This window comes from Microchirus variegatus (assembly GCF_963457635.1).
Source record: "Microchirus variegatus genome assembly, chromosome: 9".
NCBI classification, from domain to species: domain Eukaryota; kingdom Metazoa; phylum Chordata; class Actinopteri; order Pleuronectiformes; family Soleidae; genus Microchirus; species Microchirus variegatus.
This window is the reverse complement of record NC_139810.1, coordinates 3,700,218-3,719,059: the sequence shown is the minus strand read 5'-3', so window position 1 is coordinate 3,719,059 and position 18,842 is coordinate 3,700,218. Positions and strand designations below refer to the sequence as shown.

General features: G+C 39.6%; 2 protein-coding genes across 5 annotated transcripts in view; one reads left to right on the top strand and one right to left on the bottom strand.

Moving 5' to 3' along the window:
* Positions 1–11,217, top strand: part of LOC310931599 (myosin-7B-like) — a 38,002-nt gene extending 26,785 nt beyond the window's left edge. For both annotated transcript variants that reach the window (XM_083894797.1, XM_083894796.1), the window contains 9 exons: positions 7,410–7,596; positions 7,681–7,890; positions 8,030–8,155; positions 8,593–8,683; positions 8,771–8,850; positions 9,588–9,692; positions 9,784–9,879; positions 9,981–10,124; positions 10,327–11,217. In XM_083894797.1, coding sequence (XP_083750923.1) covers positions 7,410–7,596; positions 7,681–7,890; positions 8,030–8,155; positions 8,593–8,683; positions 8,771–8,850; positions 9,588–9,692; positions 9,784–9,879; positions 9,981–10,124; positions 10,327–10,398 — 1,111 coding nt within the window. In that variant the 3' untranslated portion in view covers positions 10,399–11,217. The remainder of the gene's footprint in view (positions 1–7,409; positions 7,597–7,680; positions 7,891–8,029; positions 8,156–8,592; positions 8,684–8,770; positions 8,851–9,587; positions 9,693–9,783; positions 9,880–9,980; positions 10,125–10,326) is intronic.
* Positions 11,218–11,659: 442 nt separating this feature from the next.
* The window catches only part of sulf2b (sulfatase 2b), a gene marked incomplete at its 3' end in the record, with an annotated part of 34,110 nt that continues 26,927 nt past the window's right edge, over positions 11,660–18,842 (bottom strand). For 2 of the 3 annotated variants that reach the window (XM_083894798.1, XM_083894799.1), the window contains 11 exons: positions 18,157–18,400; positions 17,651–17,831; positions 17,379–17,475; positions 17,192–17,286; positions 16,779–16,835; positions 15,873–16,042; positions 15,641–15,783; positions 15,305–15,428; positions 14,547–14,583; positions 14,292–14,348; positions 11,660–13,625 (listed from right to left, as the gene is read on the bottom strand). In XM_083894798.1, coding sequence (XP_083750924.1) covers positions 13,595–13,625; positions 14,292–14,348; positions 14,547–14,583; positions 15,305–15,428; positions 15,641–15,783; positions 15,873–16,042; positions 16,779–16,835; positions 17,192–17,286; positions 17,379–17,475; positions 17,651–17,831; positions 18,157–18,400 — 1,236 coding nt within the window. The remainder of the gene's footprint in view (positions 13,626–14,291; positions 14,349–14,546; positions 14,584–15,304; positions 15,429–15,640; positions 15,784–15,872; positions 16,043–16,778; positions 16,836–17,191; positions 17,287–17,378; positions 17,476–17,650; positions 17,832–18,156; positions 18,401–18,842) is intronic. The other variant, XM_083894800.1, reaches the window with a different exon arrangement.

The following is an 18,842-nucleotide window of genomic DNA, read 5'->3' as shown; positions in this document are numbered from 1 at the left end:
GTCAGATTTTGGACGAAATAGTGTAGTAAGACATTGAGGTCGACGACATAGTATAGTATGACGTTTTGGTCACATTTTGGGCTAAAAAGAAAATTCAAAAAAAAACTCAGATTTTGGACGACATAGTATAGTATGTCGTTTTTGTCAAATTTTGGACCAAAAGTTTTTTTTCAAAAAAATGGTCGGATTTTGGACGAAATAGTGTAGTATGACATTGAGGTTGACGACATAGTATAGTATGACGTTTGGTCACATTTTGGGCTAAAAAAAAAAATTCGAATTTTTGTTTCGATTTTGGACGACATAGTATAGTATGTCTTTTTTGTCAAATTTTGGACCAAATTATTTTTTTCAAAAAAATTGTCAGATACTGAATGAAATAGTGTAGTATGACATTGAGGTCGACGACATAGTATAGTATGACGTTTTGGTCACATTTTGGGCTAAAAAGAAAATTCAAAAAAAAACTCAGATTTTGGACGACATAGTATAGTATGTCGTTTTTGTCAAATTTTGGACCAAAAGTTTTTTTTCAAAAAAATGGTCGGATTTTGGACGACATAGTATAGTATGTCGTTTTTGTCAAATTTTGGACCAAAAGTTTTTTTCAAAAAAAATTCTCAGATTTTGGACGAAATAGTGTAGTATGACATTGAGGTCTACGATATAGTATAGTATGACGTTTGGTCACATTTTGGGCTAAAAAAAATTTGAACTTTTGTTTCGATTTTGGACGACAAGTATAGTATGTCTTTTTTGTCAAATTTTGGACCAAATTATTTTTTTCAAAAAAATTGTCAGATTTTGAACGAAATAGTGTAGTATGACATTGAGGTCGACGACATAGTATAGTATGACGTTTGGTCACATTCTGGGCTAAAAAAAAAATTTCAAAGAAATTTTTCGATTTTGGAAGACATAGTATAGTATGTCGTTTTTGTCATATTTTGGACCAGAAGTTCTTTTTCAAAAAAATGGTCAGATTTTGGACGAAATAGTGTAGTATGACATTGAGGTTGACGACATAGTATAGTATGACGTTTTGGTCAAATTTTGGACCAAATTTTTTTTTCGATTCTGGACGACATTGTATAGTTTGTCGTTTTAGTCAAATTTTGGACCAAATTTCTTTTTTTCAAAAAAATTGTCAGATTTTGAGCGAAATAGTGTAGTATGACATTGAGGTCGACGACATAGTATAGTATGACGTTTTGGTCACATTTTGGGCTAAAAAGAAAATTCAAAAAAAAACTCAGATTTTGGACGACATAGTATAGTATGTCGTTTTTGTCAAATTTTGGACAAAAAGTTTTTTTTCAAAAAAATGGTCGGATTTTGGACGAAATAGTGTAGTATGACATTGAGGTTGACGACATAGTATAGTATGACGTTTGGTCACATTTTGGGCTAAAAAAAAAAATTCGAATTTTTGTTTCGATTTTGGACGACATAGTATAGTATGTCTTTTTTGTCAAATTTTGGACCAAATTATTTTTTTCAAAAAAATTGTCAGATACTGAATGAAATAGTGTAGTATGACATTGAGGTCGACGACATAGTATAGTATGACGTTTTGGTCACATTTTGGGCTAAAAAGAAAATTCAAAAAAAAACTCAGATTTTGGACGACATAGTATAGTATGTCGTTTTTGTCAAATTTTGGACCAAAAGTTTTTTTTCAAAAAAATGGTCGGATTTTGGACGAAATAGTGTAGTATGACATTGAGGTTGACGACATAGTATAGTATGACGTTTGGTCACATTTTGGGCTAAAAAAAAAAAATTCTAATTTTTGTTTCGATTTTGGACGACATAGTATAGTATGTCTTTTTTGTCAAATTTTGGACCAAATTATTTTTTTCAAAAAAATTGTCAGATACTGAATGAAATAGTGTAGTATGACATTGAGGTCGACGACATAGTATAGTATGACGTTTGGTCGCATTCTGGGCTAAAAAAAATAATTCAAATTTTTTTTTCGATTTTGGACGACATAGTATAGTATGTCGTTTTAGTAGAACTTTGGAACAAATTATTTTTTTCAAAAAAATTGTCAGATTTTGAATGAAATAGTGTAGTATGACATTGAGGTCGACGACATAGTATAGTGTGACGTTTGGTCACATTTTGGGCTGAAAAATTTTTTTCAAAGAATTTTTTCCGATTTTGGACGACATAGTATAGTATGTCGTTTTTGTCAAATTTTGGACCAAAAGTTTTTTTTCAAAAAAATGGTCGGATTTTGGACGAAATAGTGTAGTATGACATTGAGGTCGACGACATAGTATAGTATGACGTTTTGGTCACATTTTGGGCTAAAAAGAAAATTCAAAAAAAAACTCAGATTTTGGACGACATAGTATAGTATGTCGTTTTTGTCAAATTTTGGACCAAAAGTATTTTTTTCAAAAAAATGGTCGGATTTTGGACGAAATAGTGTAGTATGACATTGAGGTCGACGACATAGTATAGTATGACGTTTTGGTCACATTTTGGGCTAAAAAGAAAATTCAAAAAAAAACTCAGATTTTGGCCGACATAGTATAGTATGTCGTTTTAGTAAAACTTTGGAACAAATTATTTTTTTCAAAAAAATGGTCAGATTTTGAATGAAATAGTGTAGTATGACATTGAGGTCGACGACATAGTATAGTATGACGTTTGGTCACATTTTGGGCTGAAAAAAAAATTTCAAAGATTTTTTTCGATTTTGGACGACATAGTATAGTATGTCGTTTTTGTCAAATTTTGGACCAAAGGTTTTTTTCAAAAAAAATTGTCAGATTTTGGACGAAATAGTGTAGTATGACATTGAGGTCTACGATATAGTATAGTATGACGTTTGGTCACATTTTGGGCTAAAAAAAATTTGAACTTTTGTTTCGATTTTGGACGACAAGTATAGTATGTCTTTTTTGTCAAATTTTGGACCAAATTATTTTTTTCAAAAAAATTGTCAGATTTTGAACGAAATAGTGTAGTATGACATTGAGGTCGACGACATAGTATAGTATGACGTTTGGTCACATTCTGGGCTAAAAAAAAAATTTCAAAGAAATTTTTCGATTTTGGAAGACATAGTATAGTATGTCGTTTTTGTCATATTTTGGACCAGAAGTTCTTTTTCAAAAAAATGGTCGGATTTTGGACGAAATAGTGTAGTATGACATTGAGGTTGACGACATAGTATAGTATGACGTTTTGGTCAAATTTTGGACCAAATTTTTTTTTCGATTCTGGACGACATTGTATAGTTTGTCGTTTTAGTCAAATTTTGGACCAAATTTCTTTTTTTCAAAAAAATTGACAGATTTTGAACGAAATAGTGTAGTATGACATTGAGGTCGACGACATAGTATAGTATGACGTTTTGGTCACATTTTGGGCTAAAAAGAAAATTCAAAAAAAAATTCAGATTTTGGACGACATAGTGTAGTATGACATTGAGGTCGACGACATAGTATAGTATGATGTTTGGTCACATTTTGGGTTGAAAAAAAATATTTCAAAGAAATTTTTTCGATTTTGGACGACATAGTATAGTATGTCGTTTTTGTCAAATTTTGGACCAAAAGTTTTTTTCCAAAAAAATGGTCCGATTTTGGACGAAATAGTGTAGTATGACATTGAGGTCTATGATATAGTATAGTATGACGTTTTGGTCGCATCTTGGGTAAAAAAAAAAATTCAAATTTTTGTTTCGATTTTGGACGACATAGTATAGTATGTTGTTTTTGTCAAATTTTGGACCAAAAGTTTTTTTCAAAAAAAATTGTCAGATTTTGGACGAAATAGTGTAGTATGACATTGAGGTCGACGACATAGTATAGTATGACGTTTTGGTCACATTTTGGGCTAAAAAGAAAATTCAAAAAAAAATTCAGATTTTGGACGACATAGTATAGTATGTCGTTTTTGTCAAATTTTGGACCAAAAGTTTTTTTTCAAAAAAATGGTTGGATTTTGGACGAAATAGTGTAGTATGACATTGAGGTTGACGACATAGTATAGTATGACGTTTGGTCAAATTTTGGGCTAAAAAAAAAAATTCAAAGAAATTTTTCAATTTTGGAAGACATAGTATAGTATGTCGTTTTTGTCAAATTTTGGACCAGAAGTTTTTTTTCAAAAAAATGGTCGGATTTTGGACGAAATAGTGTAGTATGACATTGAGGTTGACGACATAGTATAGTATGACGTTTTGGTCACATTTTGGATTAAAAATAATTTCAAAGAAATTTTTCGATTTTGGACGACATAGTAAAGTATGTCGTGTTTGTCAAATTTTGGACCAAAAGTTTTTTTTCAAAAAAATGGTCGGATTTTGGACGAAATAGTGTAGTATGACATTGAGGTTGATGACATAGTATAGTATGGCGTTTGGTCACATTTTGGGAAAAAAAAAAAAATTCAAATTTTTGTTTCGATTTTGGACGACATAGTATAGTATGTCTTTTTTGTCAAATTTTGGACCAAATTATTTTTTTCAAAAAAATGGTCAGATTTTGGACGAAATAGTGTAATATGTCATTGAGGTCGACGATATAGTATAGTATGACGTTTTGGTCACACCTTGGGCAAAAAGAAAAAATTCAAATTTTTGTTTCTTTTTTGGACGACATAGTATAGTATGTCGTTTTTGTCAAATTTTGGACCAAAAGTTTTTTTCCAAAAAAGGGTCAGATTTTGGACGAAATAGTGTAGTATGACACTGAGGTCTACGATATAGTATAGTATGACGTTTTGGTCACATTTTGGGCTAAAAAAAATAATTCAAATTTTTTTTTCAATTTTGGACGACATAGTATAGTATGTCGTTTTAGTAAGACTTTGTAACAAATTATTTTTTTCAAAAAAATGGTGAGATTTTGGACGAAATAGTGTAGTATGACACTGAGGTCTACGATATAGTATAGTATGACGTTTTGGTCACATTTTGGGCTAAAAAAAATAATTCAAATATTTTTTTTCAATTTTGGACGACATAGTATAGTATGTCGTTTTAGTAAAACTTTGGAACAAATTATTTTTTTCAAAAAAATGGTCAGATTTTGAATGAAATAGTGTAGTATGACATTGAGGTCGACGACATAGTATAGTATGACGTTTTTGTCAAATTTTGGACCAAATTTTTTTTTCGATTTTAGACGACATAGTATAGTTTGTCGTTTTAGTCAAATTTTGGACCAAATTATTTTTTTCAAAAAAATTGTCCGATTTTGGACGAAATAGTGTAGTATGACATTGAGGTCGACAACATAGTATAGTATGATGTTTGGTCACATTTTGGGCAAAAAAAAAATTTCAAAGAAATTTTCCGATTTTGGACGACATAGTGTAGTATGACATTGAGGTCGACGACATAGTATAGTATGACGTTTTGGTCACATTTTGGGCTATAAAAAGAAATTCACATATTTTTTTCGATTTTGGACGACATAGTATAGTATGTCGTTTTTGTCAAATTTTGGACCAAAAGTTTTTTTCCAAAAAAATGGTCAGATTTTGGACGAAATAGTGTAGTATGACATTGAGGTCTACGATATAGTATAGTATGACGTTTTGGTCACATCTTGGGCAAAAAAAAAAAATTCTAATTTTTGTTTCGATTTTGGACGACATAGTATAGTATGTCGTTTTTGTCAAATTTTGGACCAAAAGTTTTTTTCAAAAAAAATTGTCAGATTTTGGACGAAATAGTGTAGTATGACATTGAGGTCTACGATATAGTATAGTATGACGTTTGGTCACATTTTGGGCAAAAAAAAAAAAATTGAACTTTTGTTTCTATTTTGGACGTATGTCTTTTTTGTCAAATTTTGGACCAAATTATTTTTTTCAAAAAAATGGTCAGATTTTGAATGAAATAGTGTAGTATGACATTGAGGTCGACGACATAGTATAGTATGACGTTTGGTCACATTCTGGGCTAAAAAAGAAATTTCAAAGAAATTTTTCGATTTTGGACGACATAGTATAGTATGTCGTTTTTGTCAAATTTTGGACCAAAAGTATTTTTCCAAAAAAGGGTCAGATTTTGGACGAAATAGTGTAGTATGACACTGAGGTCTACGATATAGTATAGTATGATGTTTTGGTCACATTTTGGGGTAAAAAAAATAATTCAAATATTTTTTTTAAATTTTGGACGACAAAGTTTAGTATGTCGTTTTAGTAAAACTTTGGAACAAATTATTTTCTTCAAAAAAATGGTCAGATTTTGAATGAAATAGTGTAGTATGACATTGAGGTCGACGACATAGTATAGTATGACGTTTTGGTCAAATTTTGGACCAAATTCTTTTTTTCGATTTTGGACGACATAGTATAGTTTGTCATTTTAGTCAAATTTTGGACCAAATTATTTTTTTCAAAAAAATTGTCAGATTTTGGACGAAATAGTGTAGTATGACATTGAGGTCGACAACATAGTATAGTATGACGTTTGGTCACATATTGGGCAAAAAAATTTTTTTAAAGAAATTTTTCGATTTTGGACGACATAGTGTAGTATGACATTGAGGTCGACGACATAGTATAGTATGACGTTTTGGTCACATTTTGGGCTATAAAAAAAAATTCACATATTTTTTTCGATTTTGGACGACATAGTAGGTCAGATTTTGGACGAAATAGTGTAGTATGACATTGAGGTCGACGACATAGTATAGTATGACGTTTTGGTCACGTTTAGGGCTAAAAAAAACATTTCTTTGAAATTTTTAGATTTTGGACGACATAGTATAGTATGTCGTTTTTGTCAAATTTTGGACCAAATTATTTTTTTCCTAAAAATGGTCAGATTCTGGACGAAATAGTGTAGTATGACATGGAGGTCGACGACATAGTATAGTCATTATAGTAATATAGTAATTTGTCGTCCAAACATTTTTTAAACATTTTTTTGGTCCAAAATTTGACAAAACGACATACTATACTATGTCTTCCAAAATTTGAGATTTTTTTTTTAATAAAAATTTTTGGCCCAAAATTTGACAAAAACGTCACACTACTATGTATTTTTTTGGAAAAGTTTTTTAATTATATACTATACTATTTTTTCCAAAAAAAATTCAAATTTTGGGTGTACGGTATGACATTTTTGTCCAATTTTGGACCAACAAAAACATTTACAAAAAAATGGTCCAATTTAGTATGACATAGCATAGTATGACTTTTTTGTCGTATGTCGTCCAAAGTTTGTATTTGCTGAGCCAGGTTGATGCAAATGGCACTGTTGCTTTCTGTTCCATGTGAGCTTATAGTAGTACTACTTTATAGTAGTAAAGTATCAAATTTGATTGATGACCTACATTTAGCTTACTATAAAAATAAAATAAAGCAGTCATTTTCTTCTTTGCGTCATTTCTTAAAAAAAACTTAACAAAAAAGGCCGTTCTGTCCACCAGGCGGAGCCACCAGCGCTCTGTGGAGGCCATGCAGACCAGTCTGGAGGCGGAGGTCCGGAGTCGCAGTGAGACGGTTCGTCTGAAGAAGAAGATGGAGTCTGACCTGAACGAGATGGAGGTTCAGCTGGGACACGCTAACCGACAGTCGGCGGACAGTCAGCGGATCATCCGACACCTGCAGACGCAGGTCACCCTGTCGCCATGGATACGAGGATGACGGATCGCAGCCACCGGCTTTCATACTTAACATCACTTACATCGTGTGTTCCAGGTGAAAGAGCAGCAGGTGGACCTGGAGGACAGAGTCCATCTGTCCAATCAGCTGAGAGAACAGATCACGCTGCTGGAGCGACGCTGTGCGCTGATGGCCGGTGAGGAGGAGGAGCTACGAGAGGTCCTGGGGCAAACCGACCGCGCCCGCAAGATGGCGGAGCATGAGCTGGTGGAGGTGGTGGAGAAAGTCAACATGCTCTCCACACAGGTCAGTTGTCAGATTTTGGGTCTTCCTCACTGATTCACCCACTCATCAGCTGGCCACCTGACTTCCTGTCACCTGACTTCCTGTCACCTGACTTCCTGTCACCTGACTTCCTGTCACCTGACTTCCTGTTTCCTCGTAGAACTCAGGTCTGTTGAACCAAAAGAAGAAGATGGAGGCGGATCTGACGGTGCTGACGGTGGAGGTGGACGAGGCCGTGCAGGAGAGTCACAGCGCCGAGGACAAAGCGAAGAAGGCCATAACTGATGTCAGTCCTGAGTCACAAACTCTGAATAATGATCGGACGACGTACGATTATTTTTGCGGCGCAAAAAAAAAAAAATCACTCTAGAAGGGCTAGAAGTTGATTTTGGTATTGTGGAATTGATATTATCGTTATAAACGTGAAATTAACGTTTCACGTGAGAATTCTAGCTCAAGTGTTTACTTTGAAGTGCCACAAGGGGAGCTGCATCATTCCCGTGTTTAGGATTCTTATATTTTAAAAAATCTTTCAAAAACAGTGCAGATACTTGTTTTTGCGCAGTATTTGCGACTTTAACGTTTGGAGATTAAAATGATCGCGATAATAACATTGACAAAATGCCATTTTATACCATGACGATTTCTGGCACATTACGTTTTCTTTCTGGTCCTTTTTGTCACTTTTGTCTGTAACGTTGTCATTCACGCGTGTTCCTGCAGGCGGCGCTGATGGCCGAGGAGCTGAAGAAGGAGCAGGACACCAGCGGCATGTTGGAGCGGATGAAGAAGAACATGGAGTCCACGGCCAAAGGTGACCACGCCGATCATTAATGCCGCCGATTGACGACAGTGGCGGTGACGGTGCGCTGACTGATGACGAGGTTTGTGTTTGTGACAGAGCTGCAGCTGAAACTGGACGAGACGGAGCAGCTGGCGCTGAAGGGCGGGAAAAAACAGCTTCATAAGCTGGAGACGAGAGTGAGTGGAAACTTCTCGGTCTCCCATTTTAATTCTAAAATCTGAATCTGTGACTTAATTCCTTGGTTTATTTGTTTTATTTTCTTGTCTTTTAACTTTTCCTTCCCTTGGAGTCACCACAGCAGATGAGCCGCAGATTAGACATTCGTGTAATGTTCAGTCTCATTAACAACATCACTTAGTTATGACCAAATATGGACATGTGATATAAATGTGTTAACGCCTCTCAAATAAAGAGAAAGTGGAACAAATAATTTTTTAGAGATAAACGCTCCTGAACAACAGTCTTGCGACGTTTAACGTGCGCAGGCAGTGGTAAACTCTTATTTTGAAGGAGCGAACGAGGTGGGTAACAGGAAGGGGTGGAGTCTATACCTCTTAGAGTGAGGCACGTTAACGCGTTAAATGCGGGTTAGCGGCGTTAGTTGCGTCAACGCGTTTCCATGACGACTGACCGGAAAAAGACACGCGCGACGTGATGTTTGCGTGACTCACGATTGTCCATAAGATCGACTCGCGATAACGGTGTTGAAGGAGCTAACGCAGCTAACGGAGCTAACTGGTAAACGGTGCCTGGACTCTGGTGCCGCAGCACGTAAACATGACGTCACGCGCGTCTTTTTCTGGTCAGTCGTCATGGAAACGCGTTAATGTGCGTTAACATTGACACCGCTAACACCATGAACTGCCGTTAGCGCTTAAATAACGTACCCAGCACTAAAAAACATTTTGTCCAGGTGAGGGAGCTGCAGACGGAGCTGACGGTGGAGCAGAAGAAGAACGACGACTATCACAAAGGCGTCCGTCGCTACGAGAGGAAAGTCAAAGAGCTAACGTACCAGGTCTGATGTCGTTGTCGCCGTCGTCTTCACGCCGCCGCGCGCACGTTACGTCGTTTTCACAGTTTTTGTTTGTTTGTTGTTGTTTTGTCAGTCGGAGGAGGACAAGAAGACTCTGCTCAGGATGCAGGAGCTGATCGACACACTCCAGTCGAAACTAAAGAGCTACAAGAGACAAGCGGAGAACGCCGTGAGTGCTGCTCTCACACCGTCGCCACGGTAGCCATAAAAAAGTGACAAAGTTTGTTTGCTGTCGCAATCACAGCCGCTGTGTCTCTGTCTGTCCACCAGGAGGAGCAGGTGAGCTGCAGCACCGTGCGTTACAGGAAAGTCCAACACGAGCTTGACGACGCCGAGGAGCGGGCGGACATCGCTGAGACGACCGTTAACAAACTACGCATCCGAACTCGCGAACAGAGCAGCAAGGTCGCCATGGTGAGTCGTAAACTTCGCACGTTATCCTCATAAAGTTAAAACACGCTTCTTTTTTTTTTTTTCCTTGTATGTGAGTAACGTTTCTCATGTGCGTGTTTTTCTGCAGATCGTTGAGTGACACTCTCTGGCGCCGCCGTGTGGCGTCCGTGTGGTTTTATCTGATGTGTATTTTTCAACGGAAACGTTGTTGTGGTTTGAACAGGAAGTGGCGGGAGGAGCGAGGACGACGAAGAGTCGAGTTCATGGTTTTGTCAACGCGTCAGTGACTGAATAAAGACGGAGGAAAGGACAGCCATCGCAGAAAATGATTCCGACGATGATCTGGAGATCGAACTTTTTTACGATCTTATGGACAGATTAGATAATTTATGACTTTCTTTCTTTAGCTCACTTTTGACTCTTTGGAGAACTTATACTTTTGTCGCATTCACCTCAAATTGTTTTTGAAAAAGGTTACTCGTGCCATCGTACAAAAAATCTCGTAAAAACAGACCCGAAAAACAATCTCGTAAAACAGACCCCCGAAATGTTTTTCCGTAAAAACTGACCAGAAAAAAATCTTGTAAAACAGAAACCAAAAAAATCTCGTAAAAACAGAGCCTTTATAAAAAATGATTTCAGGTGAATGCAAAACACTTGCCTAGTTTTGACTCTTTGATAACTTTTAGCTAAACTTTGACTATCTTTTGGCTAACTTCCTGTATGTTGCTGTGTTAGCATTAACCTCATGAACACCTATGGTTGAGGGGGCGGGGCATTTATTCATCGTGTGTAGTGTAACCACATGTAGGTGCGGCTTTTGAGCCTCTGTTAGTTTTCAGCTTTCCAACTGCGTGAAAAGTGAGTTCATGCTAACGTCACAGTGAACGTCGTCACACTCAGGTTGACCTGAGGAGGAGGAGGAGACCAAACACTGAGATAAAAGAGAGCAAGCTAACTCCTGTTGACGCATGACGACTAAAACCGTGAACAGCTGATCTGAATATTTATGTGTTTTAAGTTAAGATAGTCCTTCATTAGTCCCGCAGTGGGGAAATTTACTGAAGAAGCTCATTTAGACTGAAATATTATGTGTTGTAAAGAAAAAATAAAGAACTAAAAAAACATTTGACGTTTGATATCACCTTATTCACACACACACATTACAATATAGGGTGCGCTAACGCTGATGCTATGATGCTAACACACCAAAGTCCATAGAGAAAATCAGTGATTTTAACATCACAGCACACAGGAGTTGTTGATCCACTGCTGCCTCCATCACTAAGTTCAAATGTCTTATTCTGTCAGTTCGACATATGAATAGCTCAGATTGACCTCAGTGACACAAAGTGACCACACGAGGCAGCAGTAGACCAGCAGCTTCTGTGTCCCCGCCAGCTAAAATCACTGATTTTCTCTATGGACTTTGGTGCGGGAGAGTGAGTGGTCTCCTGTTGAGATAAAGATGTGAACTCGCGTCTCTGTTGACAGAGCTATGTCGGCTCTCAGGCAGCAGGGGGCGCTCGCATCCAAAAACACCAATAAAAACACACTGAGGGGAAAATGTTTCAACACTTTATTCACAAACTAAATCCAGTCACCACAGGTTTCCACAGGTGAGAGGGTGAATGTACATGTGTGTTAGATCAGTATTGTCACCATGAACCCTGGATCGGTCCATTCTTCCTCCAATCAAAGTGCTTGGCAGTTTGTCCTTCAGTGTGTATGTGTGTGTGTGTGTGTGTGTGTGTGTGTGTGTGTGTGTGTGTGTGTCTTTAGAAAACATACCTAAACATTTACAAATACATTCAAACACAACCAGGAGGTTTTTTTCCTACAGTTGTTAGAGGGTGAACAGCACCGCAGAGCCAAGAAAACAACAAGACTGACGCTGAGAGTCACTGTATTTACACCTCACACACGTTTACACTGTGATCATCAGCTTCAGCGTATGTTACCGTGGTGATCTAACACCATAAGGTCTGTGCGTCGCACCTGAGATCCGATGTTGTCTTCTGTAACTTCTACATATTTAAATAAGGAACGCAACGCGCAAACAGTTCAGTCACAATATGACGATTATTTTTGACGTGGTTAAAGTTTCCTCTCCTGTGACAGAAGCAGGAAGTGTAAACATGGCGTGAAAGCTAGTTAGCATTAGCATCACCCATAACAGCAAAAGTATTTTTTTTAAATGGCGGAAAGGCTAGCTAGCTAGGGCTAATATTATCTAGTAACTACTAACATTAAGCTAACTGCTAACCCTTGTTACAGTTAAGTATGAAATCACTGCAGGATGTTTTTGACAGAAACACTAGCTAGCTAGCTAGCATGACGTCATCTGGTAATCACAAACCTGAACTGTTATGGTTAACTTACAGATTAAAAAAAATAAAATCACAGGATTTGTAAACATGTCAAAAAAGCTAACGAGCTAGAATAATTGACATCTGGTAACTACTAAACTGAAGCATAGCCGCTAACACTGAGTCTTACCAAAGTGTTTTTTCTTTACAATCTCATGTACGAAGTGAACAGCTCTCCACTGACGATCACGTCACCTGATAGACGGATTTGATCGGAATATGATCCCGTATTTCAGTTTTACTTTGGCGAGTATCTGCGTGACCATGGAAACTCAGTGTAAAAGTGTGTGAGGGTAAAAACAGTGACAGATCTCAACGTGTTTATTTACTTTTTATATGCTTATTTATTTTATTTGTTAAGATCAGTTTTCTTTTTCTTTTACAGTTAAATTTTTACAATTTTATCGTTTAGAAATTTGTTTCTTTATGACCAGTGCTTTATTTGTTTGTTTGTTTGTTTGTGGGTGAATTAATAGTTAAAAATAGAATGTAGCGAGGTGATTGAACAGTTAACAAACAATGACATCATCATGTCGTCCTCTTCTGATTGGCTCAGGAGACTCAGTCCGGCCACAATGCATGATGGGAACTGTAGTCAGTCACAGGGGGGTTGGGGGTCGGGGGGTTAATTAACGTCATTGTCAGTAAAGTTGTCTGTTGCCATGGTAACAAAGCTCATGTTATTAATGGTATAAAAAGAGGAAATGACATCATCAGTGATGTCACAGCGTCAGACATTTGCTTCTGTGTCAGTCTGAGCGAAAACGTCCTGAAGTGTGGAAACAAATATGGCCGCCGGGAGGTCACATAATGAAGAGGAGGAGGAGTCTCGTCTTCATCACCATCACCTTCAGGCTCCTCCCCTGATGCTGACTTCCTCAGAGGAAGAGGCGGAGCTCTGAGGGGGAGGAGCAGCAGCTGATGAGGAGGTGTTTGGTCCCAGCGTCTCCCTGAGCAGCAGGGTAGGAGGTGACTTAGTGATGTCACAGAAATGGCAGAAGCTGATTGGCGGAGCGGTGAAGTGGCCGTGAGTGCCGCCATGGTGGTGCTGGCGTCTGGTGAACACGCCCCCGCTCTTCCAGGCTGCTGTGGGCGGAGTCTCACAGCAACCGATACGAAGAATTAGCCCTTCCAGCCATCCCAGATCGGACCACTGGGGGGCGCGCACACACACAAACACACACAGTGTTAAGAACAATAACAGTGACACAAATCTGGTTTGTTTAAAAGATAATTTAGTTATTTTTTAAAGTGAGTTTTTATGGCGAACCAAAAGAAACTGTAAACCACTCACTCTCCCACACCAAAGTCCACAGAGAAAATTGGTGATTTTAGCTCGTGGGGACACAGGAGCTGCTGTGTCACCTCTGGTGCTAGCTGCTAATATTAGCATCCATGCCCAATAACTCATACTATCATTCAGCATTATCTTTAATGCCATATTAGCATGTTAGCATATCCAAAATGGCTGCCATCACTGATTTTTCTATGGACTTTGGTGTGTGAGAGTGAGTGGTTTACAAACTTCGGTTTCCTCTTGGTAAAAGTCCAGTTTGATTCTCAGCAGCAGGGGGCGCTCACAGTACACTCAGCTCTGTGTCATAACAAGCAGACTTTAAAACCAAAACTATCCCTTTATAAAAGATGATGATTTTTCAAGACAGATGAAATGAGATTTAATAAAGTCCTGATGATTGAGGCGTTAATGTGGAGTTAAGGCGGAGTTAATGTGGAGTTAATGTGTAGTTAAGGCGGGGTTAATGTGGAGGTTAAGGGGGGGTTACATTAGCATTGCAGCGGCATGCAGAGGAAGACTCACAGGGTTCGAGACGATGAAGGTTTCTTGATTTTCGGCCACTTTCTCCTCTCAAACACTCTGAAGCAACACATGCACACGCACGCACACACACACACACACACACACACACAGAGACACACACAGTATTACACACTCTCTCTCTCTCTCTCTCTGCTCCACCTCTTGCAGCCTTAGCTCTTGCAGGAAGACATGCAGCGTTCAGACCAGGGAAATCTGTGTGTGTGTGTGTGTGTGTGTGTGTGTGTGTGTGTGTACCTGTAGTCGTCAAAGCTGCCATGTTCCCGCCCACCTGCTGAAGAGACAATCTGATTGGTTAATAAGCAGAGGTTTTTGTTTCAATAAGACGATCAATGAAAAAGAGAAAATATGTGCGTGTGTCTGCGTGTGTGTTTGTGTGTGTATGCGCACATGCATTTGTGTATTTGTGTGTGTGTGTAGGTGTGTGTGTTTGCGTGTATGTGTGTGTGCGATCTTGTGTGTGTGCGTGCGTGCATGTGTCGGTGTGTGTGTGTTTGTGCGTGTTTTTGTGTGTGTGTGTGTGTGTGTTGGTGTGTTTGTGCGTGCTTGTGTGTGTACGTGCATGCATGTGCAGGTGTGTGTGTGTGTGTTTTTGTGTGTGTGTGTGTGCGCGCGTTTGTGTAGTTGTGCGTGCGTATCACATTGGTGTGTGTGCGTAGGTGTGTGTGCATGTAGGTGTGTTTGTGCGTGTTTTTGTGTGTGTGTGTGTGTGCGCGTTTGTGTAGTTGTGCGTGCTTATCACGTTGGTGTGTGTGCGTAGGTGTGTGCGCATGTAGGCGTGTGTGTGTGCATGCATTTGTGTATGTGTATGTGTTTGCGTGTGCTTATGTTTGTGTGTATACGCATGTGCATTTGTGTATGCATGTGTGTGTTTGTGTGTAGGTGTGTGTGCATTTGTGCGTGTGTTTTTGTGTGCGTGCATGCGTGTGCCTGTGTGTGCTCGTTTGAATAAGTGTGTGTGTGTGCGTGTGTGTTTTTGTGTGTGTGTGTCGTACCAGGCTCCAGTGAGCGTGTGCGAGGGTTACACTGCTTGTGTCCTCTGCAGCCTTTGAGCTCCATCAGCTCAACGTGGAGCTGATTAAGAAACGTACGATCTAACGAGCTGACGGCGTTAATGAGCTGGAGAGAGAGAGAGAGAGAAAGAGAGAGAGAGAGAGAGAGAGAGAGAGAGAGAGAGAGAGAGAGAGAGAGAGAGAGAGAGAGAGAGAGAGAGAGAGAGAACTGTAAACGTCTGGTACCAAAAATACAAGATGGCGCTGAACAAAATCTTAAAAAAGAGTCTTCATAAAGCAGGTGTGTGTGTGTGTGTGTGTGTGTGTGTGTGTGTGTACCTGGTACGGGTCTGTGTTGAGGTCAAAGTACTCCAAGAATCCAGTGGCGAATTCGCAGAACAGGAAGTTGTGCGTCTCGTTGATGGTCCTAAGACACCAGTACGTGTTGTTGTTAGCGCTGGTGCACGCACAGAACGAACCCACTGCAACATTAAAAAACAACAAAAAAAGTGTAACAGTCAGTTGTTATATTAACCACGTTTTCGGCGTACGTGTGCGTGTGTTATCGTACGCGTCCAGTAGGGGGCAGTGTGCCAGTGCTGGTTGTCGTGTGTGAAGCAGGTGAGTCCGGGCATCGAACACGTGTCGTTGTTCCTGATCCTCTTTATCATCTTCCTCATCTTCTTCCTCCTCTTCTGCTCCTTCAGAAGCCACGCCTTCTTGTCCCTAGCCCCGCCCTTCCTACACACACACACACACACACACACACACACACACACACACACACACACACACACAGTGAGTGTGAACATATGGTACGTTTGACATCAGGACTGTGCTGCTGTGGGGAGTCCCTCATGGATCCAGTTTAGATCCCCTTTAGTTTTGATTTTAAACTTTGTGTTTGACGATGTTAAAATGTGCTTTTAAAACTGTGAAAAACTAGTACTAGGCACGTTAATTGTGTCAACGTTAACACATGACGCGTTTCCATGACGACTGACTGGAAAAAGACGTGTGCGACGTCATGTTTACGCGACTCTCGATTGTTAAAACAAGTCTCTAAAGTAACGCTAAACTTTAAAAACAGAGGCACACATACGCAGTACACAGGTACGCTGGTTATTTCGTAGCGCTGCTCTTTTCCTTTAATAAACAGACTGCTTCAGTTTGACTGTTGGGGCGCTAGCGGCGCTAAAGGAGCTAACGGAGCTACCGGAGCTAACTGGTAAATGGTGCCTGGATTCTGGTGGCACGGCACGTAAACATGACGTCACAAACTTCTTTTTTCAGTCAGTCGTCATGGAAACGCGTCATGCGTTAATGTCCGCTAACGATGACGCCGTTAACCGCCGTGAACACGTTAGCATGCCCAGCACTATGAATCATTATTATTTATTTTTTTTAAACACAGAAAATAAAAGATACAGTTTCTATTTTTATTCACTATTTTACTGTCGGGGAATCTTTTTCACACCTGAAGGGATGCAGGTTGCCGCGGTAACGCAGCTTGTTCTTCAGTTTGGATTTATACCTGAAACACACACACACACAGCAGGTGTTACTACGGTTACGGGTTGTTTGTTTTTCTGCGTGTGAATTAAAAAGCGAACGTTTGTTTATTATCCACGCTTCCTAAACTCTCTCACTCATAGCACTTTGGGAATAATCGGCAAAAGAGTGACACTCCCCCTTGTGGTGGGAGGCTGGTAAGACAAAAAAAAACACAAAATTGCTCTAGCACAGCTGTTTTTTCTGTTTTACTTGAAAAAGATTTGAAATAAATTTTCCATGACATAAACAGTCAGATTCTGGTAAGTATTTTTTTTTTAAGTTTTAGCTCCTCCCCTGCTAGCTCGAAGTTTACATTATTGTTATTATTTCACTCACAGGTACTTGCTACAGTCGCAATCCAGGGGGCGGGCCTTCTTCAGGTGACCTCTGACCTCTCTCAGGTTCTTTATCTTTGTCTGCAGAGTCTCGATCTGAGAGGAAAGAGAGAGTGGAGTTCCATTTTAGGGTCCCTTTATTTTATATTTTAAACCTGTGTGTGTGTGTGTGTGTGTGTGTGTGTTACCTCATGGTCGATGTGTAGTTTGTGGTCCTTCCACGCCTGCAGAGACTGATAAATGCCTGTTTCGCACTTCACTGAGGCGTTAGACAGAATCGAACACCTGCAGGTAAAGAACAACAACAGGTAACCGTGGATATATGTGGTATATAACCATATAATATAATTGCACGTTTTAACGTAAAAAAAATATTTTTTGTGAAAATGTGACATAGTTCACGTGCACACGACATTTGTGGAGTGAAGACAAAAACAAAAAAATAAACAAAAACCCTTACCTGTGTGTGACTTTGATGGAGTTGGGCAGGGCCGGGACACTGGAAGCTCCGCCCATCCCACTGAACTCGTCCTCTGATTCGTCGGACCCCCCCACCAGGCTGTGGTTTCCAGGGTAACTGTTAGTCAGCGACACGGAGCGAGTGTAACGGTTCCTGGAGTAACTCTTGAGAGCTTTGAACTCTGACACACACACACAAACACATTAATTAAACTGTCGTAGTTCAGTGTCTGAGTTGATGTAGTTCCGACAACAAACACCAGAGGGCAGCATCACATCAGTGCTGTACACTGACACGTGTAAAATATATGAGTTTAAACTCTGATGTCACACAACAAAACATTGGTAAATAGTAGTAATTAATTATTAATAGTAATAAATTAATAGTACATTATATACACATATATATGTATATACATATATGTATACAAATATATACATATACATACATATATATACAGCATCAGTCAGTGCTGCCCCCTGCTGGACCGACCCGTTCACACTCACTCTTCTTGGAGAAGAAAGGTTTGCTGTTGAACGGCCTCGTCATGGTCGGCCGCAGGTTCAGAGGTCGGAGGTCGCTGAGGTTGCAGTCACAGGCGTCCCAGTTGCGCTGGTAGAGCTGAGACTTCATGCTGATTGGACGCTGAAGACGAACCGCGCCCCTCTGGAACCTCTTTGCCCCGCCCCCTTCGTTCTTGCACTTGAAGAGTCGCAGTTTCCCCGTGGCGTCTTCCACACACTGCCACTTCTGCACACACACAGACACACAGACAGCCAAGACTGTAAATCTGTCGTACACACAGTACCGTTGATTTTTACGTGTAAACGCAGCGCTAACTTCTGAAAGACACGCCCACCGCGACTGCGTGCGTGAAACCCGAGCTGAGTTTTCTGCTCCTCCGAGGACCGAGCGTGTCGTCGACGTCACACTGAGCAGAGAGAGCGTTTGTCGCGTTCTCAGCTGTGAGCGAGCGACAAACGTGGGTTTGTTTATCACACACTGCTGCTGCTGCTGCTGCTGCTGAGACTAATCAGCTGCTCTGGGGGTTCATGTACAAGTGTAATTAACCTGACACACACACACACACACACACACACAGAGTTTAGATTGCGGTAACGTCTCTTCTTCAGTCTGCTGCTCGTCTCTGTCGTATCTTTGAGGACACGGCGTCTGTTTCTCGTCTCTAATC